This window comes from Lithobates pipiens, unplaced genomic scaffold (genome assembly GCF_037356315.1).
Source record: "Lithobates pipiens isolate NorthernLeopardFrog02 unplaced genomic scaffold, aLitPip1_a1.2 Scaffold_19, whole genome shotgun sequence".
Classification (NCBI taxonomy): Eukaryota; Metazoa; Chordata; class Amphibia; order Anura; family Ranidae; genus Lithobates; species Lithobates pipiens.
Genome location: NW_027507764.1, coordinates 297,385,427 through 297,413,252, shown reverse-complemented (window position 1 = coordinate 297,413,252; position 27,826 = coordinate 297,385,427). Strand labels below are relative to the sequence as shown.

Genomic DNA, 27,826 nt, shown 5'->3' with positions numbered 1-27,826 from the left:
GTATTGCAAGTGTACTGTCTGCCCTCATATTGTAAAGCGCTGTGCAAACTGGCGCTATATAAATCCTGTATAATAATAATAAATGGTGTAGCAGGGTTAGGTCTCCCAGGACTTGCATGATGAGGGGAAATAACGGCACAGCTGTTTGCCTTTTGAGACACATAATTGTAAATTCTTGTACCTCTGCCTGTACAGCCTGCAACAAGGACTGACAAAACCAGTCAGGTTGGTTTCAGGACACGCAACCTGCATTGCTATTAAGGGAGAACAAGAGAAACTGCAGACATTGGGATGGATAGGTATCTGACCCAGACATCAATGTACTATATGTGTATTATGCTATCTGCTCTAATGATAGAAAAAGGATTGGAGAAATTATATATATATATATATATATATATATATATATATATATATATATATATATATATTTATATATATTAGGGCTGAAACAACTAATCGATTAATCGACAACTAATCGATTATGAAATTAATCGATTACTATTTTCATAATCGATTAATCGGCCAGTAACATAATGGGTTTAAAATAAAAACTAAAATGAGCCCTTTACAGTACAAAAATATAATCACTACTGTAAATATTACTTTCACTGTTCTACAGTAAATAAATGAACCCTTTCCAGTAGTTATCTGCTTTTTTTGTACTATAAAGGGCTAATTTTAGTCTTTTTAACCCCATTATGTTACTAAACGTCTTAGGCCTGGTTCACATCTATATGTTTAATGGTGCTTTTTGCAGAAACGCACTACAGTTCATTTACATGGTTTCCTATGGGACACGTTCATATCTATGCTTTTTTCAGCCACTGCATATTTGGAAAGGGTCAGGGACTTTTAACGCAAAACGGTGCTTTTTTGGTTCAATATACTTCAACAGAAAAGAATGTAATGCGTTTTTGCAGCAATTTGTGTTTTTTAATCTGCCCAAAAAAATGCAAAAAACGCAAATTGCAGTAAAATCACGTGCGCAAAAATCAAAACACACAGAAAAAAGCACTGCAGAAACAGATCAAAAGCAAAAACTGCATAGGTGTGTACCGAGCCTTATGCTGGCTTCACGGATCAATTTTCAGGTGAGAATATTCAGAAGAAAAATCTTTGTACATTCGCTGAATGAAAGAATTTTGTTTGAAATTTTCACTTCATTTCTGTACAAAAACCACATTACACTGAAAATTCCTTTGACCGAGAAGTATGAAAATGAAAATGAACGTCAATTTGACCCACTTTTTTTTTTAAGGTTATTAACCGATTAATCGAAACAATAAATCGGCCAACTAATCGATTATGAAAATAATCGTTAGTTGCAGCCCTAATATATATATATATAGAGATATAGATATAGATATATATATTGTGGTTGCTAAGCTTCAAACACATACATTGATGTTTCTACATTATAACCACTGTAAAAAAGTATACTTGACAGTTTTACCTTTCTCCAATTAACCTTGACACTTTCCAGTATTACTGTTTGTATTATGTATCCCTCCTTGTGGTTGTAAGGGAATATAAAACAAACAATGAAGAGAGGGATTTACCACTCACCCACCCTATTTACAGGATTACAATGTCTGATAACAATTAGTACATTGTACTTAAAAGGACAGCTTCTAAATTGTATCACTACACTTTGGGTAGATTAGGTTTCATACAGCACCTGTTTTCATACAGCATCATACATGTGGACATGGATCATCTGATGGCAATGAATAGCATATAATTGTGACCCTTGGGGTTGTCAAAACTTTGTAAGTGTTGCAAACAGGTAATGATACAATCAGGCCAACACTGGAATATTTGCTATATCTGAATTTTATATAAGCCATATGAAGTAAGACCTTTGAACTTTTAGTAACAAACATTATCAAGCACCTTGGGCTTGGTGACATCTGCGAGCTAGAGAATCTTTCACTTCAAAGGAATATTTTCTACTACCAAAGTCTGAAATATTATTGCAGCTATTCCCGCATATGGGCTACTGCAACTTGACATAAAAATAACACTTGAGACATTCTTGTAGTCAGAGATCAATATAAACATTGTTCTTTGAAACATCTGAGACTGTGAGGATAAAAGTAAATGTTAATTTGGGAAACATTATGGTAAAATGCATTCTTCTATATTTCCATCTTTCTTACTAATTGAGGCTCAGTTCACACTGCAGCGATGCGGGAACCCTGCGAATCCACTGCGGGTTCCCGCATCACTTGTCTCCCGGTGGCAGTCCACACTGCCCTATGCAGACTGCTGGGAGTGTCATTGAAAGGTAATGATACCCCCAAACCAGTTCACATATTGCAGTGCGAACTGCAAATTTGGACAGGAATCAGATCGCATGGGTGTAAGCCCATGCGATCCGATTTTGCTGTGGACCAAAAAAAGGGTCCTATGCAAGTTTGGTCCGAATGCAATGCAAATTCAGCCATACTGTCTGTATGGCTGAAATCGCATTGCATACAGATTGCATGTTATTTTCACTGCAGTGCGAACCACATCTGATTTTGGACATCTCATTATGCCTTAAAGCATATGAAATAGGTAGTAATATAGTAATATAATAAGAGGAGGAATTGGTTTAACCATTTTTCAGTGACAGCCATTTTAATGGTGTATGCGTTTTACTTATTTTACACATTTATCGGCGTATAACACGCACCCCAAGTTTGGGAGGTAATTTTAAGGAAAAAAAAACTTTTAGGAGGAAAGTTTAAGGAAAAAACTTACATTTAAATGCCCATTAATGCAGCCTTATCAGTGTCCATCTGCAGCCTTGTCCATCAGTGCACCCTTTCCCAGTGTCCATCTGCAGCCTTTCCCAGTGCCTTTGCAGCCTTGTCCAGTCTCTTTGCAGCCTTGCCCAGTCTCTTTGCAGCCTTGCCCAGTCTCTTTGCAGCCTTGCCCAGTCTCTTTGCAGCCTTGCCCAGTCTCTTTGCAGCCTTGCCCAGTCTCTTTGCAGCCTTGCCCAGTCTCTTTGCAGCCTTGCCCAGTCTCTTTGCAGCCTTGCCCCGTCACTTTTCAGGATTGCCTGATTTAAATTTGGTGCAGATCCCCCGCTGATTGAGCGGAGAGAGGAACGAGCGGAGCAGAGATACACAAAGCCGAAGTATACTCGGCTCCTCTCGCAGTCCCTCTCACCTCCACTGATTGCGAGAGGAGCGAACACCGCTGACATACAGAAAGCTGAGTGTACTTCGGCTAGTCTCGGCTCTGCTCACAGTCAGAGGTGGGACTGCGAGAGGAGCCGAGACTAGCCTAAGTACACTCGGCTTTCTGTGTGTCAGCAGTGCTCGCTCCTCTCGCAATCAGTGGAGGTGGGCGGGACTGCGAGAGGAGCCGAGTATACTTCGGCTTTGTGTATCTGGGCTCCACTCGCTCCTTTCCCCGCAATCAGCGGGAGATCGCGGGGATCTGCGTATAACACGCACCCACGATTTTCCCCTGATTTTAAGGAGAAAAAAAGTGTGTGTTATACGCCGATAAATACGGTAGTTTTTTCATAATAAAAAAAACATTCTGAAGTTCCTGGATATAGATTCAGCCAGTAATGATTTGACTCAACACTGCTGTGACTTTGCTATCTTAGGAGTTGATCAGAATAATATTCTTGTAGTCCATTTCCCATTCAAAATTACAAGTATAACAAAACATTTAAAAAAACATATAGTAAATTTGCAATGTAGTAAAATATAATGTCATGTTCATTCAATTATTTTTAAAGACTCACTATAGTGTGTATATTCCAATCTGTGAAATAAACAAATCCACTCGCAGCATGACAGTAAAGCCGCGTACACACGATCAAACAATCCGGTGGAAAAGTCCGCCCGTGTGTGGGCTCCGGTGGACTTTTTTTTACCCAAAAGCCCGGCGGACTAAGAAAGTAGCTTTGCACATCAATCTGTCCGCCGGACTCGCATTTCAGCAGACAATATGGCCGTGTGTGTGCTAGTCCGGTGTACTTTTGAAATGAACAGACTTTTCCCGCCCAGAGAAAAGTCCACTCATTTTGAGCGTGGCTCCAGGTAGCCAGGACCAGCGAAGGAGGCGTCGCTGGCCCAGGCTACCTGGAGCCGCGCTCAAAATGAACGGACTTTCCTCCGTGTGTGTGGGTGAGTCCGTTCATTTCAAAAGTACGGCGGTTAGTCTGGCGGTACGGCGGATAGTCCGCCAGGCCTATTACGCGGCAAAAGTGCCACGTGTGGGCAGTTTGGAAAGTCCGGCGGACTGTCCGCCGGATAGTCTGATACGTGTGTACGCGGCATAAGTCTCCTATTGCACACAGACAGCCTCCTTTAAAAAGGTACATGAAACAGTTCCAAGACCACAGGCAGAGTTTATCCTTTTGATGTGCATGTTTTGCAAAGGTCGATATAAATACAGCATGCAAAATATTACTCTTATTGGCGTACTTAAGCATACGCCCATGAGAGGGCCGTGTTTGTATGCAGGGGGATGCACATGAGTTCCGTTCATCCACATGTAGACTGTCCCATTCAAGTTATTTGGGACACCGCAGCTGCAGGAAAATGGCCTCTGCTCCTGATTTGACAGCAATTTGGGTCCCTGTACACAAACAGTTTGCGTTTGGGGACACTCCCACGGATGTCAATATGGAGACACTAGGTGCGTTTAGCACTTGAGTGTTAAGCCTCGTACACACGGTACGATTGTTAGACAACCGAGCATCTGATTTTTGTCAAAAGGGCGTGTGCCAGGATCTTGTCTTGCATACATTTTTGTGCCACAAACATGAACACAGTAACGTACTATGAGAATATAAGCACTTGAGCACCACCCTATGGGCCCCTACTGCTAAGGGGCCCGTGTGTACGACGTTTTAAGCCTCGTACACACTGTATGAAAATCAGTAGGGGATTGTCATTTGACAGGCAGTTGTCCGAAGTTCTTACCGTTAGTACACTCATTTCAACAATTGTTTTCCAATTTTCAGATGGATGATAGGCTAGTAAATTTTTGTCAAACGACAGCTCCACGTCAGATTTTCGGATGGTCAGTACACAAATCCGTCACACAAAAGTTGAAAGTACAAACACGCATGCTCGGAATCAATTCTAACCAAACACGAAATTAGCAGAAGGGGCCCAAAGGGTGGCGCACAAGACCTTGAAATTTCTAACAGTACATCACTACGTTCGTGATTGTGGCACGACAATTTGTGTAACGTTAGTATGCAAGACTAAATCCTGGCACACTCCCTTTTGACAAAAATCAGATGCTCGGTTATCCACCAAGCGTACCGTGTGTACGAGGCTTTAGACCGCACACACACTACTAGATTTTCTGCAGATTTTTGTCTTCAGACTTACCATTACAATATATTATGAGGTCAAACCTTAAGAGTTTCAATCTTTAAGCAATCAGGCAGGCCCTTGCACTACATAGTTTTGGTAAATCTGGTCCGCTACAAGATAAAAGTGGTCTCTGCGGCGGATTCACCATGAGATCACTTTTATCGGTGGCAGGAGAGGGCCCCCCCTCCCGCTATGATCCGATGCCCTCCACTTACCAGAGCCGTTGGCAGAGGCGGAGGCGATCGCGTCTTGTCTCCTGCTTGCTATGAAGACAAGTGAGGGGAAGATGGCCCCCACCCATCTCCATACAATTGCTGGGCGGAAGCAATGTCAAAAAGTAACTTCCGCCCACAGCTCTTAAAGGGCCAATTTTTTTAATGATTTTTTTTTTAAAATTACAATTTATTTATTTTTTTAACTTGCATTTTAGTCTAAATATGAGATCTGAGGACTTTTTGACCCCAGATTTCATATTTAAGAGGACCTGCAATGCTTTTTTCTATTACAAGGGATGTTTACATTCCTTGTAATAGGAATAAAAGTGAATTTTTTTTAAATGGTGTAAAAATTAAAAATAAAAAAGGTAAAATAAATAATGATTAAAAAAAAAATAAAAAAATGTAAAACGTGCCCCGTCCCACCGAGCTTGCGTGCAGAAGCGAACGCATACGTGAGTAGCACCCGCATATGAAAACGGTGTTGAAACCACACGTGAGGTATCGCCGCGATCAGTAGAGTGGGAGCAATAATTCTAGCCCTAGACCTCCCCTGTAACGCAAAACATGCAACCTGTAGAATTTTTTAAATGACGGCTATGGAGATTTTTAAGGGTAAAAGTTTGTCACCATTCCACGAGCGGGCGCAATTTTGAAACGTGACATGTTGGGTATCAATTTACTCGGCGTAACATTATCTTTCACAATATAAAAAAAAATTGGGCTAATTTTACTGTTGTCTTATTTCGCTTCTTCGTCAGACAAAAGCTGGATGTGCAGACTAACATTTTTGTTGGATTTGAACTCAACGTCCCATTTTCATTTCACTAGTACGGTTTTCGTAGGAAAAAAAAATAGTAAGAGCAAGATTACGCATGCTCAGAAACAAAAGAATACATTCTATTCAACACATTACATCATGTCTTCACTTTCGACATAAGACTAGCATGCCACAAAAAACTGACTTTAGGTCGCCCAAAAATATAAGCGTTTGTACGAGGCTTTAAGCTGGCCATACACCTATAGATTATCTGCAAATTTTCTATGGTTAGATGGAAAAAGTGGGAGATTCCTCCATCCACACAGTTTAGCGAACATTGAGAAATCTGTTGCACTTTTTCCATCTAACCATACAAAATCTGCAGATAATCTATAGGTGTATGACCAGCCTTAGAATTCCTCTGTTTTTAAAGCTGGAGCTTATAAGCTAGTCAATAAGTCCACAGCTGTGCAGTTATTTGCTAATGGGGGCCCAATCTGCGAGATCAAGGAAGAAATCATGCAAAAAGATTTTTTTTTGACTCATGCTGAAAAAAAAATAAAAATGTATTATTTCCTTTCATAGCTTACCTGAAGAACTTAAGCATTGCTTGTAAGAACAGCTATTACAAGTTATAACAATAAAGACATAGCAATATCAATAAAATTCAAATGTAGAGAAATAAAAGGGTGGCAAAGGTAGCTTTAACTGGAACTATGCATGTCAGAATGCAATCACTTTGGTATGAACTGTGCATTCATTTTAAGGCTCGGTTCACACCTAAACTGGCCGCAAATCAAACAGCAACGTTGTCTATCCCTGTTCTCTGTTTCAGGGATGAATCAGGGCAGAATCTTTACCTGAATTTGGCCCAGGAACTGAGGCAAAGGCACACAGCGTTCCTGTGCAGTGCGCTCCACAGCCGCCCCAGAGACATGTGAACCAGCTCCATAGATAGCCGGTCACATTCTCCTGCTATGCGAATTGGATGGGGGAAAACTCCCATCCAATTCACATAGGTGTGAACCCAGTGCCAGCCATAGGTGTGGCATATGATGTCACATGTCACATGGCATGTAGGGTTGCCATCTCATCCCTTTAAACCGGAACACATATTAATTACACAGATTTTGAGGCTAATTTAATGCAGATAAGGCACCAAGTGAGTTTAATTACCACCTTAATCAGCCACAGAACCTGTATAATGAATATGTGTTCGGGTTTAAAGGAGTGAGGTGGCAACCCCGATCGTATTCCAAATCACTTCAATGTGAACCTAGGCTAAAACTGGAAAGTGCAAAATCTGGTGCAGCTGTGCATGGTAGCCAATCAGCTTCTAACTTCAGCTTGTTCAATTAAGCTTTGACAATAAAACCTTTAAGCTGATTTTTTTCTTTGTAGAACTGCACCAGATTCTGCACTCCAGTTTTAGTAAATTAAGCTCTATATTATTTGTTGTGTAAAACAGAACTGATACGCAAGAGTTTCCATGTTATTGTAATGTATAGCATTAAGCTCTGATTTCTGCTGCCTGGCTTGTTTTCTGATCGAAAACAGCCTAAAGGCATAAAATGTACAAAAGGGGTGCATCATCGGAGCCCACTTTCTTGGGACAGCGGTCACCCAGCCCTGGTTATTGTTAGGATGCAGGTTAGCTAAAATGTACTGCATTGTGTGCATTGTGTTTTAGGTGGTCCAATGGGAATCCAGGGAATTTTCTGGAAGTCCCTGGGGAGGTGTTAAAAGGGGCTGCTGAGGGTCTTTACTTGCAGCGGCCGGACCTAAAGGAGTAGAAGCTGAGGAAGCTACAGACCTGCAGGAGGTGTTAAGCGGCTGTCACTCAGAGCTGTTCTCTCTCCAGTCATGAGGGAGATAGCTGTGAGGATGGAAGACCTCGTTTGTGCTTTCGTGGAGAGAGCCGAGAGCCAGGGCGGGGAGGAATGGATGCGCCGCTGCCCGGTGCTGTCTGGCACGGAGTACAGCTAGCATGGCACGGAGGAGGTTGTGGTTCAGCCAGTCCAGCCCTCACCTCAGAGAAGGTCAAGGCGGAGCATGTCCCCAGAGCGTCTTATGGCCAGGGGAGTTGAAGGACAGGACGCCAGGTAGGCAAGAGGAGCAGGGCGGCATGGTGGCGGTGCCTGGTAGACGGACGGGACAGAAGAGGTGACCTGTTCACAGTCGCCAGCCAGGAGGAGGGGAAGAAGACACACAGCACCACGAGGGGAACGGCAGGAGAGGAGGCGCTGCCTACGCCTGCTGGCAACTCACAAGTGACGGCTATCCCACAGCTGTCGTCTCCTCAGAGTGATCTGGTCCCAGGTGCACTTTTCCACAGCCTGCAGCCAAGCATCAGTGTTCCAGCTGCGGAGGCGTCATCAGCTGGGCAGGGTGAGTTTAAAAAGTCTACTACTAATGACATTCTGGTATACCTGTCAGCTGTTTCTCCTCGTTCAAATGTTTTTATTTTATGTTAAAATAAATTACATGTACAGAATATAAGACAAATTATGTGATACCAGAAATAAAAAGTAGACATATTGAAGTACGGATGATGCAAAGCAAAGAAGAATTTCAAGATATTCTCGTGGGAATGACAATAAATGGCCTTATATATTTTAGAATTTGAAAACATTCTTATATCTAAGTTTTAAACATTTTAATCCCAAGAAAATATGATTATGTCTAAAAGAAAATATATGATTTTAAAGTTTTGACCATAACTTCTAAAGTATGTTTATAGTATTATATAGTAAGGGAAGAACATAAAAGGTATATAGGAGAGGAAGGGGAGGGAATAATTCTCCGGAGGAGGTTTTATATATCAGCTAATGTTGTAATTCTATAAAAAATCTTAATCACCATAACAATAAAACTCGGTTGTCAATAGTATCTGACGTATAATATTTAATCCAGGGTTTCCATATGATATCAAACTTTGTCATCTGGTTTTTATCTATAGCGTCCATTTTAGCATGGATGAAAGATTGATTCATTCTATGTTTGGTTTCTGCAATATTCACCACGTCTGTTTTCCACACATTGGCTATAGTCTGCTTTGCGGCTATCAGGAGTGTAAGAACTAATTTGAATTGTTTCTGATTCAGAAAGGCTGGTTTTAAATTAAGGAGAGCTATAATTGGGTCTGGAAAAATTGGACGATCAAAAAATGTTGTAATTATCATAAAGATCTATTTCCAAAATGATTGTACAATTGAGCAATGCCACCAGGTATGTATATAGGTACCTTTTTCAGGACAGCCACGAAAGCAGAGGCCAGTGTTGTCTGTTGAGAATTTGGCGATTCTCGTAGGAACCAAATACCAGCGTGTGAGAACTTTATATGATGATTCAGACGCCAATACATTTATAGAGGTCTGCGGTGGCAGCATTTATTTTTTCACTTGTCGCAATTACTTCAGTTTTGGCCCCCGCCTTTGATCCTGATAGTACATCTTGGAGGCAATGATTTAGGTTCAATATGTATTTTAGATCTTTTGTTTATGATCAAACTAGATCTTCATGGGTTCCATTTGACTTCCGTGGATACAGTCATTGTTTTTTCAGAGCTTGTTCCCCACTTTGCTTGGTTGTCTTCCCCGTTTCATAAAGTGATGGAGGAAGAGGCTCAATCAGGCGATGGCTAAGTACATGCCACTTTTGGGGGGTTTTGCTTACCGGCAAGTGGATCTTGAGGGGGGTAGCCTGGGGCTTTATAGGCAGGACGGGATCCACCTTTTGGATGTGGGTGCCGATATCTTCAATCTTGGGCTGCAAAGCAGCATTGAAATGGCTGCATATTTGGGTAGGCCGGCCTGGTTACACAAGTCCGGCTGGTAGGGACATATTTCTTTGTTAAATAAAGGTTGATTAGCTCATGTTCTGAAAACTGGGGAAAAGTTTTGCTGTATATTTATTTTCATCTGAATATTTGAATTATTATGTTTATATGTATGAATATTTGAAACCAATAAAATTACTCCTGCCAATTTTTTGCCAAAATATGGTGTGTGTGTGTGTGTCTATTACTAAGCTTCATGGTTGTATCCGGGGAACTAAGGTAATGGGCAAGGTGTGGCTTGCTGTCCCATGTACAAGGGGGCGCACCATTGGAGCCCACTTTCTTGGGACGGCGGTCACCCAGCCCTGGTTATTGTTAGGATGCAGGTTAGCTAAAATGTACTGTCTCTTTAAATGTATGCATTGTGTTTTAGGTGGTGCAATGGGAATCCAGGGAATTTTCTGGAAGTCCCTGGGGAGGTGTTAAAGGGGGCTGCTGAGGGTCTTTACTTCCTCTTGCAGCAGCCGGACCTAAAGGAGAAGAAGCTAACTCCCTCCCTCCCTGTCGCAGTATATTTTATGTGGTTGCGTCACCCCAGAATCCGGAGGGGACGTATTTCTTTGTTAAGTCCGACTAGCCCGTGTTCTGAAAACAGGGCAAAGGTTTTGCTATATATTTATTTTCATCTGAATATTTGAATTATGTTTATATTTATGAATATTTGAAACCAATAAAATTACCGCTGCCAATTTTTCGCCAAAATATGGTGTGTGTGTGTGTCTATTACTAAGCTTCATGGTTGTATCTGGTGAACTAAGGTAATGGGCAAGGTGTGGCCTGCTGTCCCATACTTAGGGCCCTTTCACATGGATGTCCTGCATTCCATGTCAGCAAGCGATCTGTAAAAATATGTTTCTGCAGACCTAAACAGACTCAGATATGGGCAGATGTAAACGACGCACACCTTTTATGTTTGTTTTTGTGGCCCTAAACAGACTTGAATATGGGCAACAGGCGTATTCAATAGGGAAAATGGCACCAGTCACTTATCTGACTTTAGTATACGGCAGTCTGTTTAGTTTCTATTTACTGCATTTTGTACAGCTCTTTGCGCAAATTATTCAACATTTTAGTATTATTTAAACTGTTTGTTATTTATATGGTCATTAGACATAAAGTAGTAATTACTGGATATCAATTACGTTTTAAAAAGTGTGTTTACCTGGTTTTTGAAGATTTCTAGACAGCTTCGCAGTTTTCCATAGACCTTTGGACCTGCATACTTCTCATGTCCAAAACTAAACTGCTGAATCCAATTGCATCCTTGAGAATACAGAAGCTTTTCAGGAAGCTATGCAAATAATAAACAAATAAAACTGTTTCAAATTTGCGACACCGCTCTCCTCCATATTATTGAAACGAATCATATTTTGAAAGGACCAAGATGATATAGACTGCTGTCCAAAGGATTGCCACAAATAGATCCAACTGCGCTAGGTACACAGATATAGACAGTCTCATAATAATGGTGACTGGATGCAGAACCATGACTATAAGAGCCATAGCAAATGAGACAAATATTGAGTGCAACAAGACCCCCCACGTCTAAAGTCTCTGCTTCCAATTGTGTGCCTGTTAGGCTTAGGTTTACATTGCTGAGATACGATTTTGATCCAAACTTCAGTGCTATTATGTAGTGCTACTTGGATGCAAGTTTGATAAGGTTTGTATATTCTATGAGGCCAAAATTGCATTGAAATTGCACTAAAGTAGTACAGGAACCTTGTCCACAATCGCATCATTCTGAGTCACATTGATGTGAACGGACACCATTGAAAACAATGTGATTTCCCTTGTCATGTGATTCTATGTGAATCAAGTTGCATATGAAAACACACTGGTGTGAACCAGGCCTAAAAGCAGAAAGTATGTACTGTACTTACCATTCCTGCCTACCCACACCAATATGCTGCTCCATTAAAGTAATTCATGTTTGAAAATGGGTATAAAAGGGGTCTCGCTGGGTGAAGGTTCTTCTGACCCTTCTGGAAGTATTGATCTCCTGTGTCCCTCACAGTGCTCACTGGTTCCACCCATCTACCCACATGTCATGACAAATTTCTGTGAATCTAGGAATCTTGAATTAATTGGTTTTACCCATCTCTAGACAACACATGTATCACATATCTTTGAACCACAGGATCTAATGTGGTCGATCCTGGCTCCAGGGGAGTGACACCGCCTCAATACCCATGTGACAGTGATGAATACACCAAGCTTTCCTTAAAGTGGAGTTGCCCCCCAAAAAATAAAACTACTTAAAATTCTTAAAAAAAATCAAAAAAAAATAATTGGCAAAAAAAAAATTTTTTACTCACCTCTAAATACCGGTTGCTAGGGGGTCCCTCGTAGTCTGCCTTCTTCATTGCCCGGGCTGGTGACATCACTTCCCCTCGCGCCACACATTCACCTGGGACCTGTCACGTGTCCCAGGTGACTGTACGGCGTATCACGGCGCCCTGCGCCGCTCGCGCATGCGCAGTGGGTGCCCGGCTGTAAAGCCACAGCCGGGTGCCCACAGTATGCATGACGGCGCCGCGAGCGGATCGGGGAGCGAGGGGGGGGCTTCGTTCCCCCGCATCGCTGGAACCCGGGACAGGTAAGTGTCCGATTATTAAAAGCCAGCAGCTGCAGTATTTGTAGCTGCTGACTTTTAATTTTTTTTTTTTTAGGGGGTACCCCACTTTAATGAACCATTGTAAGTTGGACAAAACCTTATCCCCCTTGCCCACCACCACCAGTTTCTATTCCCCTGTGTATGACCAGGTTCTGGCACCTTTGTATACAAAACAAAGTTGTTTCCTAGGCTGATACTAACATTTTTACTTGGCTAAGTGCTTGTTCTTATTGAAATGTATGGAATAAAAGACAGTCAACCTATGGTATGATATGTAAAAGATTTAATTTGCTTCATAAAAATATTGAAGCAGAAATACCTTTAGGATATCTTTTTCTTTCATCCATCCAGGAAAGGGCATTCCTTGACTAAAAACCTGGAACATGACAGCTCGAAGAACACAGTAATTGTCCTGTTTTACATACTGCAAAGTTTTGATATGATAGTTCCAGTACAAGTCTTCATATGTCTGTTGACAAAAGTGATATATATCAATAATATATATTTATTAAGTTTATTATCACACTTTTTTTAAACTAAAGCATATGGTGATACCAAACCTGAGTAAGGAATTCACATCTCATGGTTTGGCATATTCTTAAATATGTAATAGTAAAATGTTGATGTTATAGAATTGTAAATACTGTGAGTGAATGACCAACTTAACCACTTCCCGACCGCCGCACAACGATGTACGTCGACAGAATGGCACGGGCAGGCATAAGGGCTTACATGTACGTCCTTGCCTGCCCGCGGGTCGGGGGCCCGATCGGGCCCCCGCCCGGTGCCTGCGGCGGTCGGTATTCGTTCGGGAGCGATCCCGGACGAGGGGACGGCCATTCATTCATGGCCACCCCCTCGCGATCGCTCCCGACGAATGAAAATGCTCCGTGACATCACTTCCTCTCCTGTAATGTAAACACAGGAGAGGAAGTGATGTATTCTCTCCTCCGTGTCGGTATTTTTCGTTCCGACACCGAGGAGAGAGGAGTTGCACCAACACGACACTACACAGTAGAACATGCCAGGCACACTCACACCCCCCCCCCCGATCACCCCCCCAATTACCCCTGCTCCCCAGTCACAGTGACACCAATGTCATTTTTTTTTTTTTTTGCATTGGTGTCATTTGTGACTGTAATAACTGTTAGGGCAGTTAGGGTTAGCCCCCTTTAGTTCTAATGTACCCCCCTAACCCCCCCAATAAAGGTTTAACCCCGTGATCACCCCCCGTCGCCAGTGTCACTAAGGCTGGGTTCACATTGCAGCGGTTTATGAGAACGAATGTGATTCGCACCGCACTGCAGTGCAAATCACATCCGATCTCTGTGCGATTCGAGTTCAGCCATACAGATAGTATGGCTGAATTCGCATCGCACCCGCCGCAAATTCGCACGGGACCCTTTTTTTGGCCCGCAGCAGAATCGGATCGCATGGGTGTTCACACCATGCGATCCGAGTTTGCAGATCGCACTGCGATATGCGAACTGATCTGGGGGTGTCATTAACATTTCACTGACACTCCCAGCAGTTCGCATAGGGCAGTGTGAACTGCCGCCGGGAGGCATGCGATGCGGGAACCCGCCGCGGATTCGTGGCGTTCCCGCATCGCTCCAGTGTGAACCCAGCCTAATAAGCGATCGTTTTTCTGATCGCTGTATTAGTGTCACAGGTGACGCTAGTTAGGCAGGTAGGTATTTAGGTTCGCCGCAGCTTTTTATAGCGCCAGGGACCCCCATATACTACCGCATAAAGCCCCCTGATTGCCCCCTAGTTAACCCTTTCACCAGTGATCACCATATAACTGTTACAGGTGACGCTGGTTGGTTAGTTATTTTTTTATAGTTTCAGGGCACCCGCCATTTATTACCTAGTCTCACTAGTGTACCCCTAAATTTAGGGGTGTCTACTTTCCAAAATGGGGTCATTTGGGGGGGGTTTGTGCCATCTTGGCATTTTATGGCCTTCAAAACTGTAACGCCCTTAGAAAGCCTGAAGGCGGTGCTTGGTTTTCAGGGCCCCGTACGCGGCTAGGCTCCCAAAAAGTCCCCGTACTCAGGAGAAGCAGCAGAATTTATTTTGGGGTGTCATTTCACATATGCCCATGGCATGCGTGCGCAATATATCATTTAGTGACAACTTTGTGAAAAAAAAAAAAATAATTAAAGTTTGTAATTTTCCCGCAACTTGTGGCAAAATATAAAATATTCCATGGACTCAAAATGTCTCTCAGCAAATAGCTTGGGGTGTCTACTTTCTAAAATGGGGTCATTTGTGGGGGTTTTGTGCCATCTTGGCATTTTATGGCCTTCAAAACTGTAATAGGTAGTAAGGAGTGAAGTCAAATATTTACGCCCTTAGAAAACCTGAAGGCGGTTCTTGGTTTTCGGGGCCCCGTACGCGGCTAGGCTCCCAAAAAGTCCCACATATGTGGTATCCCCGTACTCAGGAGAAGCAGCAGAATTTATTTTGGGGTGTCATTTCACATATGCCCATAGCATGTGTGAGCAATATATAATTTAGTGACAACTTTGTGAAAAAAAAATAAAAAAAAATTAAAGTTTGTAATTTTCCCGCAACTTGTGGCAAAATATAAAATATTCCATGGACTCAAAATGCCTCTCAGCAAATAGTTTGGGGTGTCTACTTTCTAAAATGGGGTCATTTGTGGGGGTTTTGTGCCATCTTGGCATTTTATGGCCTTCAAAACTGTAATAGGTAGTGAGAAGTGAAATCTAAAATTTACGCCCTTAGAAAGCCTGAAGGCGGTGCTTGGTTTTCGGGGCCCCGTACGCGGCTAGGCTCCCAAAAAGTCCCACATATGTGGTATCCCCGTACTCAGGAGAAGCAGCAGAATTTATTTTGGGGTGTCATTTCACATATGCCCATAGCATGTGTGAGCAATATATAATTTAGTGACAACTTTGTGTAAAAAAAAAAAAAAAAAAATATTCAATGGGCTCAACATGCCACTTATCAATTTCCTTAGGGTGTCTACTTTCCAAAATGGGGTCATTTGGGGGGGGGTTTGTACTGCCCTGCCATTTTAGCACCTCAAGAAATGAGATAGGCAGTCGTAAACTAAAAGCTGCGTAAATTCCAGAAAACGTACCTTAGTTTGTAGATGTGACAACTTTTGCGCAAACCAATAAATATACAATTATTGACTTTTTTTTTACCAAAGACATGTGGCTGAATACATTTTGGCCTAAATGTATGACTAAAATTGAGTTTATTGGATTTTTCTAATAACAAAAAGTAGAAAATATCATTTTTTTTCAAAATTTGCGGTCTTTTTACGTTTATATCACAAAAAATAAAAATCGCAGAGGCAATCAAATACCATCAAAAGAAAGCTCTATTTGTGGGAAGAAAAGGACGCAAATTTTGTTTGGGTACAACATTGCATGACCGCGCAATTACCAGTTAAAGCAGCGCAGTGCCAAATTGTAAAAAGACCTCTGGTCATTTACCAGCAAAATGGTCCGGTCTGAAAGTGGTTAAAGAAGGAATCTCATCAGAAAGATTTGTTGTTCATACTGTGCATGCAGCACTTTGTCAGGTTTTGATCGGTGCTGTGGATGCTGAGCTAGCATGGAGGGCAGCTTGCCCAATCCCCTCATTCCCCCCACTTCTGTCTATCAATTTAGATGTGGCTAACTAAGAAGAGGGGGTGGGGACACATGAGTGCTGGCAGATGAGAACAAGTGGTGAGTGACAGGCAAAACAGAAGATGAGAAGCCATAAATACAGATAGACAGTCAAAGTCATAGATACTGCAGGGATTACTGTATTTGGTAGGTGTCGATTTGTTCAATGTATACAAGGGTTACTTTCCATACATCTAGTACAAAGAGGAGAGGCTACAAGTGCTATGCTGTAGCTCATATAATAAACACCCATAAACGGGTTTTAATTTCCTAACTGGGCCAACTGTTTTTATGATACCTTCTTTAAAGCGAAGCTCCACCCAAAAGGAGAAGCTCTGCTTCCCGCTGTTTGCACTGTCAACTGCCACACGTGGCACTTTTTTGGGGGGAGTGGGTACATGGTTTTGACAGGTACCCACTCACTTCCGGGTAAGATCACTGCAGTGATCTACAAGCATTTCCGCACCTCCCCCCCCACTGCCTTCTGGGACAAACACCAGTCCCAGAAGATGGTGGGACCATTCAGAAAACGCAGTGTGACTCCTGCATGCACAGTAGGAAACCAGCTGTGATGCATGAAGGCTTCAGTGCTGGTTTTCCTTACTAACAACAGCTGTGCCTGCACCCGAAGCCAGTTGATGAATCGGCTCATGGGTGCTGACATCACGGGATCCCTGGACAGGTTAGTGTCATATTAAAATACAGTACTTGTAGCTGCTGACTTTAAATTTTTTTCCCCAGACTAGAACTCCTCTTCAGGAAGAAATGATCTAATCCCCAGTATATTGCCTTAGAACAGCCTTTTTCAACCAGGATGCCTTGGCAAAATACCTAACAATTGCGCCAAATTGTCCAAAAATTGCATACAAGCCAGCGGTGGATCAAACCTCTTTTTTTATTACACAAAGCCACAGGTTTTCATTGTGCAACTGTACAACCTTGAGCACTGTGCAGGCCAGCCGCCAGCATCCTAACAACTGCTGATGTCATTGGTTGATAGGGAGCACATTAGGCACCTGCACAGCATCCTTGTTTGACCCCCATCCCTCTCTGTCAGCAACGGGGGTTACATTAGCTGCATGGGGGAGAGAAAATGAGGAAGAAGAAATGCTGGGATGCTAGCACTAATAGCGGTGTGCAAAAGTGTATTTGCTTTGAAAGAATAAATCACCTCTAATGTTGGGAGTCTTACATGTGTGGATGCTGCTGCGATGTAAACCTAATAGCTTAAAAATATACATAAAAAGTTTAGAAACACTGCCTTAGAACAGTCTGTGCAGTACCAGTACACTGGGAGCATGCAAAACAGTTGTTTGCTGGAGTCAACATCCAGGTCAGGAAAGGGGGTGGGGGTGAGCGAGCACCCCCCCTGAATGAATCGTACCAGGCCGCATGCCCTTAACATGGGGGGGCTGGATGCTTTGAGGCGGAGGGGTCCCCACCGCAAAGCATCTTGTCCCCATGTTAATGAGGACAAGGGCCTTCTCGCGACAACCCTGACCGTTAGTTGTCGTGGTCTGTGGGCGGGAGCTTATCAGAATCTGGAAGCCCCCTTTAACAAGGGGACCCCCAGATCCTGGCCCCCCACCCTATTTGAATGAGTATCGGGTACATTGTGCCCTTACCCATGAACCTTAAAAAAAGTGTGAAAAATATGATGGTTCTTCTCCCCTCTCTGGGTCTTCTCCACTGAGGTCTTCTAGCTCTCTCCAGTTCTTCTCCCTCTGCCCGCTGTCTTCTGCCTCTGCCAGGTCTTTGCCGCTGTCTTGCTCTTTTGCCTGGTCTTCTGCGCTGTCTTGAAGACAGCGGACAGAGGGACAAGAAGCGGAGAGGGCTAGAAGAGATCAGCAGAGAGTGGACAAGAACCGGCAGAGACAGTAGACATCAGTGGAGGAGGCAGAAGACGTTGCCAAAAGAGGGAGAAGAGCTGGAGAGGGGAGAAGTCGGAAGAGACCCCGCAGCCGCCTAATAAATTCTTTTGAAAACCCGTGTACTGTATTTTTTTTTTTTTACACTTTTTTTTTTAGGTGAATGGGTAGGGGTACAATGTACCCAATACTCATTCACATAGGGTGGGGGGGGGGGGTTGGGTTCTGGGGGACCCCTTGTTAGGGGGCTTCCAGATTTGGATAAGCTCCCCGCCTGCAGATCCCAAAACCAACAGCCAGGGGTGTCGGGAAGAGGCCCTTGTCCTCATCAACATGGGGACAAGGTGCTTTGGGGTGGGAGCCCCCCTTGCCCCAAAGCACCCACCCCCATCTTGAGGGCATACGGCTTGATATAGTCCCTTTAAAATCCATACCAGCCTGAAGGGCCTGGTATGCTTTTGGAGGGGGAACCCATACCGAGTTACCATTCAAGATCAGAGGACAAGTCACATGCCAAAGTCAGATCAGTTAATATGCCGATCCGACTTTGATCCGACTTCAGTGATATTCAATGGCCTGAGGTAGGATCAAAGTTGGACCAAAGTAGTGCAGGGACTACTTTGAAGTCGACAGGACTTGAAGTCGTACTAATATGAATCGTAGTCATTGCAAACCATGGGGAACGACTTGTCATGCGACTTTGCAGTCCCAAATCATAGGAAAATTTGTAAGTGTGAAAGAGGCCTTAAGTCGTGTACACACAATCGGATTTTCCAATCTAAATTGTGTGATGACAGACTGTTGGCGGAAAATCTGACTATTTGTATGCTCCATCGGATAATTGTCGTATTTTCCGCTGACAAATGTTGGATGGCAGGCTTTAATATTTTACATGGACAACGGTCTGTTGCCAGATTTTCAGAGTGTGTACACAAGTCCGTCAGACAAAAGTCCAAAGTACAAAACACACATGCTCAGAAGCAAGGACGTGCCAGAAGTGGTCGGTCTTGTAATCTAGCGTTCGTAATGGAGAATTGACATTTGTGACGCGGCAAATTATGAAATCTCGAAATGAAGTGCACATTCTCTTCTTTAACCACTTGACCACTGGGCACTTAAACACCCTTAATAACCAGACCAATTTTCAGCTTTCGGTGCTCTCACATTTTGAATGACAATTACTCAGTCATGCAACACTGGACCTACATGAAATTTTTGTCCTTTTTTTCACACAAATTGAGCTTTCTTTTGGTGGTATTTAATCACCGCTCGTTTTTTTATTTTTTGTGCTATAAAAGAAAAAATACAGAAAATTCTGTAAAAAAATGAATTTTTCTTTGTTTCTGTTATATAATTTAGCAGATTAGTAATTATTTCTTCATAAATTTTGGCCTAAATTTATAATACTACATATCTTTGGTAAAAATAAGTACAAATTGGTGGATATTATTTGGTCTTTGTGAAAGTTATAGAGTCCACAAGCTATGGTGCCAATATCTGAAAATTGATCACACCTGAAGTACTGACGGCCTATTTCAATTATTGAGACCCTAACAAGCCAGAAAAGTACAAATACCCCCCAAATGACACCTTTTTGGAAAGAAGATATTCCAAGGTATTTAGTAAGAGGCATGATGAGTTTTCTGAAGTTGTCATTTTTTCCCACAATTCTTTGCAAAATCAAGATTTTTTTTACTTTTTTTTTTTCACAAAATTACATAGAATCCCAAAACATTATATATGTTTTTTTAGCAAACCCCCTGGAGAATACAATGGTGGTTGTTGCAACTTTTTATCTCGCACGGTATTTGCGCAGCAATTTTTCGAATGCTTTTTTTTTTTTAAAAAAAACAGTTTTGTGCTTAAAAAACAAAACAAAAAAAAACACAGTAAAGTTAGCCCAATTTTTGCAGAACGTGAAAGATGAAGTTACGCCGAGTAAATAGATACCTAACATGTCACTCTTCAAAATTGCACACGCTCGTGGAATGGCGCCAAACGTCGCTACTTAAAAATCCCCATAGGCGACGATTTAATTTTTTTTTACTGGTTATATGTTTTGAGTTACAGAGGTGGTCTAGGGCTAGAATTATTGCTCTCGCTCTAACGTTCGCAGCGATACCTCACATGTGTGGTTTGAACACCGTTTTCATATGTGGGCGGGACTTACGTATGCGTTCGCTTCTGCATGCGAGCACATGGGGACAGGGGCGCTTTAAAAAAAAAAAAAAATGTATTGTTCATTTTACTTCATTTATTTTAGTTTGACATTTTTTTCCCCAAAAATTAATTTTTTGATCACTTTTATTCCTATTACAAGGAATGTAAACATCCCTTGTAATAGGAATATGGCATGACAGGTCCTCTTTACAGTGAGATATGGGGTCAATAAGACCCCGCATCTCACCTCTAGGCTGGGAAGTCTGAAAAAAAAAAAAGGATTCTGGCTTTGATTGTATTGGCGAGTCGGTAGAAGCACCGGAGGGCGGCGGGAGGGGGGGATGTCTATGGCTGGGTATTGCAGGGTATCACCGACTATGGCTGGGTATGGCTGGGTATCTCCGAGTATGGCTGGGTATCTCAGAGTATGGCTGGGTATCTCAGAGTATGGCTGGGTATCTCAGAGTATGGCGTTGCAGAGTATTGCGTTGCAGAGCATTGCAGGGTATTGGCAGGTGTTGCAGAGCATTGCAGAGTGTTGCAGGGTATTGGCGGGTGTTTCAGAGCATTGCAGAGTGTTGCAAGGTATTGGCGGGTGTTGCAGAGCATTGCAGAGTGTTGCAAGGTATTGGCGGGTGCTGCAGAGTGTTGCAGGGTATTGGCGGGTGCTGCAGAGCATTGCAGGGTATTGGCAGGTGTTGCAGAGCATTGCAGGGTATTGGCGGGTGTTGCAGAGCATTGCAGAGTGTTGCAGGGTATTGGCGGGTGTTGCAGAGCATGGCAGAGTGTTGCAGGGTATTGGCGGGTGTTGCAGGGTATTGGCAGGTGTTGCAGAGTGTTGCAGGGTATTGGCGGGTGCTGCAGAGCATTGCAGGGTATTGGCGGGTGTTGCAGAGCATTGCAGGGTATTGGCGGGTGTTGCAGAGCATTGCAGAGTGTTGCAGGGTATTGGTGGGTGTTGCAGAGCATGGCAGAGTGTTGCAGGGTATTGGCGGGTGTTGCAGAGCATTGCAGAGTGTTGCAGGGTATTGCAAAGTGTTGCAGGGTATTGCAGAGTATTGCAGAGTAATGGCAGGGAATTGAGGGGTTAAATTTCGGTGAGCAGCGATGTGGGCACAGCAGATGCAGCCCACAGCGCTGCTGACACCGATCTCTCCCCCCTCCGCTGTACCGATCGGTACAGAGAAGGGGAGGGAGGAATCGGCGTCATAACATGACGCCGGTTTGTTTACAAGTGATCACTCCGTCATTTGACGGAGCGATCACGTGGTAATCGGTCACGGATGCTCTCGTGTGCGCGCCCCAGGGAGCGTGCGAGAGCAGAATTCTGGGAGGCCGTTAATTAACGGCCTCTCAGAGTTAAACAACCGCCCTGAAACCGTTAATCGGCAATGGGCGGTTGTTAAGTGGTTAATGAAATACTGATGGAGCTCTGCCAAATGTATTTTATTTTTTTTATTTTCTAGTGATATAAAGAATAATATTACTAGGCTTTTTTTTTTTTTTTGTGCAAGTTACCATAACACCATTATCCTATAGTTTTTAAGATCAAAGATACAACTATGTTGGTGTTCCTTGTCAATTTTACATTGTATTTTTTTTAAATGTAACTGCCTACTCCCAAACTGTCATTTGAAGTAAAACACATAGCCAAGTATTATTCTCCACAATTGTTTTAGTGTGCCTTAAAAAAAGAAAACAAATACAATTCGACACGCTATCTCAGGGATCCTCAAACTACGGCCCTCCAGCTGTTCCGAAACTACACGTCCCATGAGGCATTGTAAAACTTTGACATTCACAGACATGACTAGGCATGATGGGAATTGTAGTTCCTGAACAACTGGAGGGCCGTAGTTTGGAGACCCCTGCGCTATCTGCCAATAGAACTTAACCAAAAAGTGCATTCTATGCATTCAAAAATATAGAAAATATACCAAATCAAATCATTATTCAACCAAAAAATTAATAAAAGCCTCATGCATGTGTCCTGCTTCTTAATATAGGGGGCCACCAATGCCAAGAGTTGTGAAATCAGGGGTCCGTCATCCGGAGATAATTCGGAAAATAATCCGGATTATCCCGCAGCAAAGGCATATGACATAATTGGTCACAATTAATAAAGCAACCAATTGTTGGTCCAAGAAATCCTCCTCCACCTGTTCCTGGACTGGAACAAAGCAATAACTCCAAAGCCAATAATAACACGTTAGATCCTCCGATTCCGCAAAATGTCTGGTTGACGAACGGCCATTCAGAAACGAACTGAAAAGCACGAAATGAAAAGCGCAAACTGAAAAGCGTGACTCAACGCTCACCAAACTTCTACTAACATGAAATTTGCAGAAGGAGCGCAAAGGGTGGCGCTAAAGAGATGAAAAACCATGTAGTATGTCACTAGGTTTGTGTTTGTTGGCCAACAATTCCCTGTCGTTTGTATGCAAGACAAAATCCAGGCGCACGCCTTCAGACAAAATTCAGAGGTTTTGACTGTGGAAAATCCAATTGTGTGTACGAGGCTTAAGGCTCCTTTCACACTAACCAACTCTAAAGTTGCGTGATTTTCAGTGCAACTTTGGAGTCCAAGTTTGATATGACTTTGAAGTGACTTTGATAAGACTTAGCATTGAAGTTGTGTCAAAGTCAGATCAAAGTAGTGCAGAAACCCTTTCTGAAGTCGCAACGACTTCAGTAGTGTCAATTGGAATGTCTTTCATAGAGATACATGGCATTTCATATGCCCTGCGACTTGGGGTCTCAATAGTCAGATCCTAAGTTGAACAAGTGTGAAAGGAGCCTTGATCTGGCCATACATCAAAATTCATCTGGTTTAGCAGGGACCATTATCCATTTATGGCCATTCCCATTCGAGAGGAGCTGATCTAGTGATTGACTCCTTCCAAATCAGGAGCAGCGCCGATTAGTGTATTCTGTCAGTGGAGTTGTCCCACTGCCAGAACACAATAGAGTAGCGGGGAGATTCCCCCATCCATATAGAGAGAGAGGTAGACTAGCGTAGCTGTCCAAGGGCCAAAGGAATGAGCCACCGGGGTGTGGTTAGGAAAAAAATGAATGCCAAATTATGACAATAGAAAAAAAAAAACATTACAAATTTATTGAATAGGGCAAATAATAACAATGTATGAAAAAAGAAAGGAACCACCCACCATCACCAATAAAAAAGACTCCATTGTCTGGAGAAAAAAAACGCCTGGATACCACACTCACATGTACACAGTTCCATCATACCCAATCATGCTATATAAGCAACAGACCTGGGCAGAACGGTGTATATGTGAATCCGCCTAAAATAACTCAAGAATCATGGTAGTGCAGAGAGGACAGACAATGTGCAGAATAGACACCCAAGGACATGTGGATGTCGGTATAGGGTAAATGTGATATCTGTCAATACTGCAGCACCAGTGTCATGAATCATTAGGTAAAAAACTAGGGGAATCGAGATCATGGAGGTGGGACACACAGGGCAGTCCATGGGAAGATATCAGTTGAGGCTACCGACTGGATGAATGTGCATCATGAGATCAGTAGACAGAACTGTAGTCCCAGATTGAAAAATCATAGTGTTCACAAGGAGACATCATCCTGTATCATGATTGGAGACCGTGGAGATATAGGCAGAGAGAGTTGGCAGCAATTAATCTGAGTACCGTATAATGGTAAAACAGTAGGTGACAGGTGAATATGCAATCCAAAATAACCTGTGAACAAAACGCCTGTGGGGTAGGGAACAGAGGATGCAAAGGCTGATACAGCAATCTGTATAAACAAATTAAACTCTAGGATCTATGCTCCGTGAGCAGCCCGCTAACACTTGCAAAACAGGGACCTAAAGCATAATTCAAACCTGGTGATGAAGCCACTGTATGGTATTGGGGCTTGCCGCTGAAGGCCTTGTTATGTGGAATGTCGGCAAAAGATGGCCACACGCTGTCGCTCAATATAGCTGTTCTCCAATGTGTCTCCGTACCAGCCTCTGTAACTGGAGTTCCACCGTCGCTTCCCAGATAGGTGGAAAAAGACAGAGAACAGATCTAGTGATCTCCGGCGCTAGCATGTATGATGTCAACGCGTTTCACCGGAAACCTAGCTTCTCAAATGTGTGGATGGGGGGAATCAATTTTTTTTTTTTATGGTTTGATCAGCCAGCTGGCTGATCAAAAAAGCATTAGTCTATGGCCAGCATGAGTGCTAATGGTCATCACTACAAACAGAAAAGGAGAATCTGCCTAGCAGAGGCACAGGCAGCAATACAAACTTGACAGGGGTACTAAAGCTGGCCCATACAGTGTTAGATATTTTTAGTTTAGCCTAATGGCTGAAAAAAAAAATCAGATTTCTCCATCCATGCTATACGGGGCTGGGCTATTGTATAATGTTACACCCCACTGCCTCCAATTTTCAATTAAAGAATTTTGGATGGGAGTAGGCCAACAGGGCCAAACACTAATCGAATTTTGGCCAGCTCCACAGAAGCGGTCAGCTTAATCCTGCTATACTATTATCCAAAAAAAAAAAAAAAAAGTTTTGACTATACACACCCTAATGCACTTTCTCCTGCAAAGTGATATCAGTGCAGTAAAATCCTTATGCTGCATGACAAAAGTTAATTTCATTTTGGTGATCTGTATTATTTATGTAAAGCAGGGCTGTCAAACTCCATTTCATTGCGGGCCACATCAGTATTATAGTTAACCTTAAAGGGCCAGTTGTATCCATAAAGACTAAATGTCCAGAGCACCCATCCTTACATCAGATGTCAAGAGCCCCCTTCACCATCAGAAGTCAATAGTCCCCCACTATCCCTTATATCACAGTGCACCCCCTTACCTTGGGTCACTGCCAGGTAGAAGCTAGGGGTGGAGCTAGGAAGCAAAAAGTGCAGGGTCTGGAGGAGGATCAGAGGAAGGCTGGAGTCAGCTGAATGTTAAGGCTAGGAGAGGCGGAAAGGATGGGGTGCTGCCACTGCACAAAGAGGCACAGGATTTGTAGGAGGAGTTCTGTTTTCCTCTCTGCTGCCAACTGCTGGGAAGGGGGCTGATATGAGCCTCTGCTGAACTGAGAAGCGCAGGATCTGGTAGGGGAGTTCTGTCCTCCTTTCTGCTGCTGAATACTGAGACAAGGCGGAGACAATAATGAGGGGGTTTCCACTGAATGGGACTAATTTTTTTGTATTGACAGTCTTTTTTTTTTTTAAAGAAGCTACAGTATGTTGTGTAATACTTGCATATTTCACTGTCTGGAGGAATCCCAGCTTTGTTTTGGGTTCCCCGTGTAAAGGAGGATGTCTTGCCTCTATTGTATAAAAAAATAATAATGGATATATGCACACTGTTCAAAAAAGTAATGCTGTATTCTAAATTGCACTAATCGCATGCACATCACAGTGTAGTTTTTACCAACTTTTGCCGTCTAAAGCAGCTTTTTGAGATTTTTGATACACTGCAGCTCCCTACTTTATGCATTGTATGCTGGGTATACAAAACAAGAAGCTCAGCATTATCAAACCTATTTGGAAGAACTTTGGTAAGATAACAGTGTTAGTATGGGGTTGGAAGGAGGTTCTGTTACTGTGCTAACCTCTTCTTGATGTTCAGAATTGTGGTAGCTAATGTTAGGGCCTTTTTCTGCAGCTTTATCTGCTTTTAGAAATGTTTTCTACTTTATTGTGATCATTTAGCATTCCAGTGTTTATTATTCTGGAGGAGTATTCTGCCAGGGGGCGGAAGCAAGTCAGATTAAACCTGCCTCACTATCTAGTTGGAATACATTGCGTATTATATAGCCCTTTCCCCTTCAGAATGGCTGACCCTGGCCTGCCTGTTTCATTTATTCATGTTGCCAATCAATAAGGGCTCAGCATCAAATGTGGGCATTATCTAGGGTGTTCTGCATGCAAGGGAAGACTGCCTAGCAACACCTACTTCTCCAGACTGCCACTTTGATAGATGCATAACTCCTTCTAGACCAGCTAGCCAACCGCTTGCATCAGGGCTGAAGGCTGTTGTGAGGTGTACTAAGGCAAGGTGTTGTAGCGTTTTCAGGAAGCTATGCACCGCACCTTGCTGCCACTCTTACCTGCCAGAGTCTGTCTGCATTGCATAGAGAAGCACAGCATTCTGCTTCGGTATGTCTCTTGATGCAAGCCTGGGAGGAGTTATGTATATATCAAAATGACCTAATGGGTGAATGTCCACCCGGAGGAATGTGTTCCTAGGCAGGCTGTTTTTGTCTGCAAACCACCCTAGCTAATGCCTGCATTTGATTCATGACTGAAAAAAAAAAAAAGAGATCCAGTGAACACATGGAGACCAGGAACGAAAGGAATAAATGATGACGAATGTCTTCAAGCCAATAAATGAAAAGGCTCATTCTGACTTGCTGCTGCATTTTGCATCAAAATATAACAAGTCCAATATTTACCTTCCTCATGTATGTGACATTTGGTGCTTCCCCTTTCCATTGTTTGGAACAATAAGACAGTAAATCAACTTCTGCATTCACGCTCAAGTTTCCTGAATGTAAAGTAAAGAAAAAAAAAGAAGAACAATACGATTTCCTGTATTCCTGTACTAATTTGGCTGTATCCTAAAAAGAAAATGAACACTTACTTCTTTTTTTAAAAGGCCCCTGGCATGGAATGCTACACCTACAAATAATCAGAAAAAATACTGAAAATAGTTATGGAAGAGGATTATGTGGAAATAGTACATTTGTGAAGTGCATACCACAAGGAAATGAGGGCTTTAAAGTGTTGCCACATCATACACAGGACAGCCACAGCGAATACAAGGCATTGCTGTACATGATTCCACATCTTGCTTATAGCCTCAAGAAGGGGCAGAACTCTTGACTGTTCATCAGGAGTATCTGGAAAAAAAGGAGACTAGTGTTATCTGTATTCACATTTACATTTAATAGTAGCTAGTAGCATTTCTGCATTAAAACGTGAGTTTTTTCAGGTTTTTTTTTTGCATTAACGTTTTGCCAAGTTTTTCCCTGTTTTTTGCAAGAAAACCCAAGCTATGCTAAAGCCGCATTTTACCATGTTTACCGTCGTTAGAGTATTTTTACAGCTCAAAAACCCTTCTCAAAATCCACTAGTTCTGGGGGGTTTTTCCAACCAGAAAACGACCTAGCCAAAAAATGCTGATAACAGCCTATATGTGCATGGACACATAGAATAACATACCTCACTTACAACACTGACTTTTGTAAGTCTAAAATGGAAATGAAAAAAATCTAAAGCACCATACACACTATGAGATTTTCTGCTGATTTTTTCCTTCAGATTTACCAAAACCATATAATATGAGATCAAACCTCAGGAGTTTCAATTGGTATGCAATCAGGCAGGCACT

General features: G+C 42.7%; 1 protein-coding gene across 1 annotated transcript in view; it reads right to left on the bottom strand.

The window, feature by feature from the left end:
- OTULINL (OTU deubiquitinase with linear linkage specificity like) overlaps nucleotides 1-27,826 on the bottom strand; it is a 120,738-nt gene that overhangs the window by 27,754 nt on the left and 65,158 nt on the right. The window contains exons 2-6 of the mRNA XM_077492015.1: nucleotides 27,194-27,335; nucleotides 27,077-27,114; nucleotides 26,889-26,980; nucleotides 13,086-13,235; nucleotides 11,312-11,440 (exon numbers count right to left, since the gene is read on the bottom strand). Coding sequence (XP_077348141.1) covers nucleotides 11,312-11,440; nucleotides 13,086-13,235; nucleotides 26,889-26,980; nucleotides 27,077-27,114; nucleotides 27,194-27,335 — 551 coding nt within the window. The remainder of the gene's footprint in view (nucleotides 1-11,311; nucleotides 11,441-13,085; nucleotides 13,236-26,888; nucleotides 26,981-27,076; nucleotides 27,115-27,193; nucleotides 27,336-27,826) is intronic.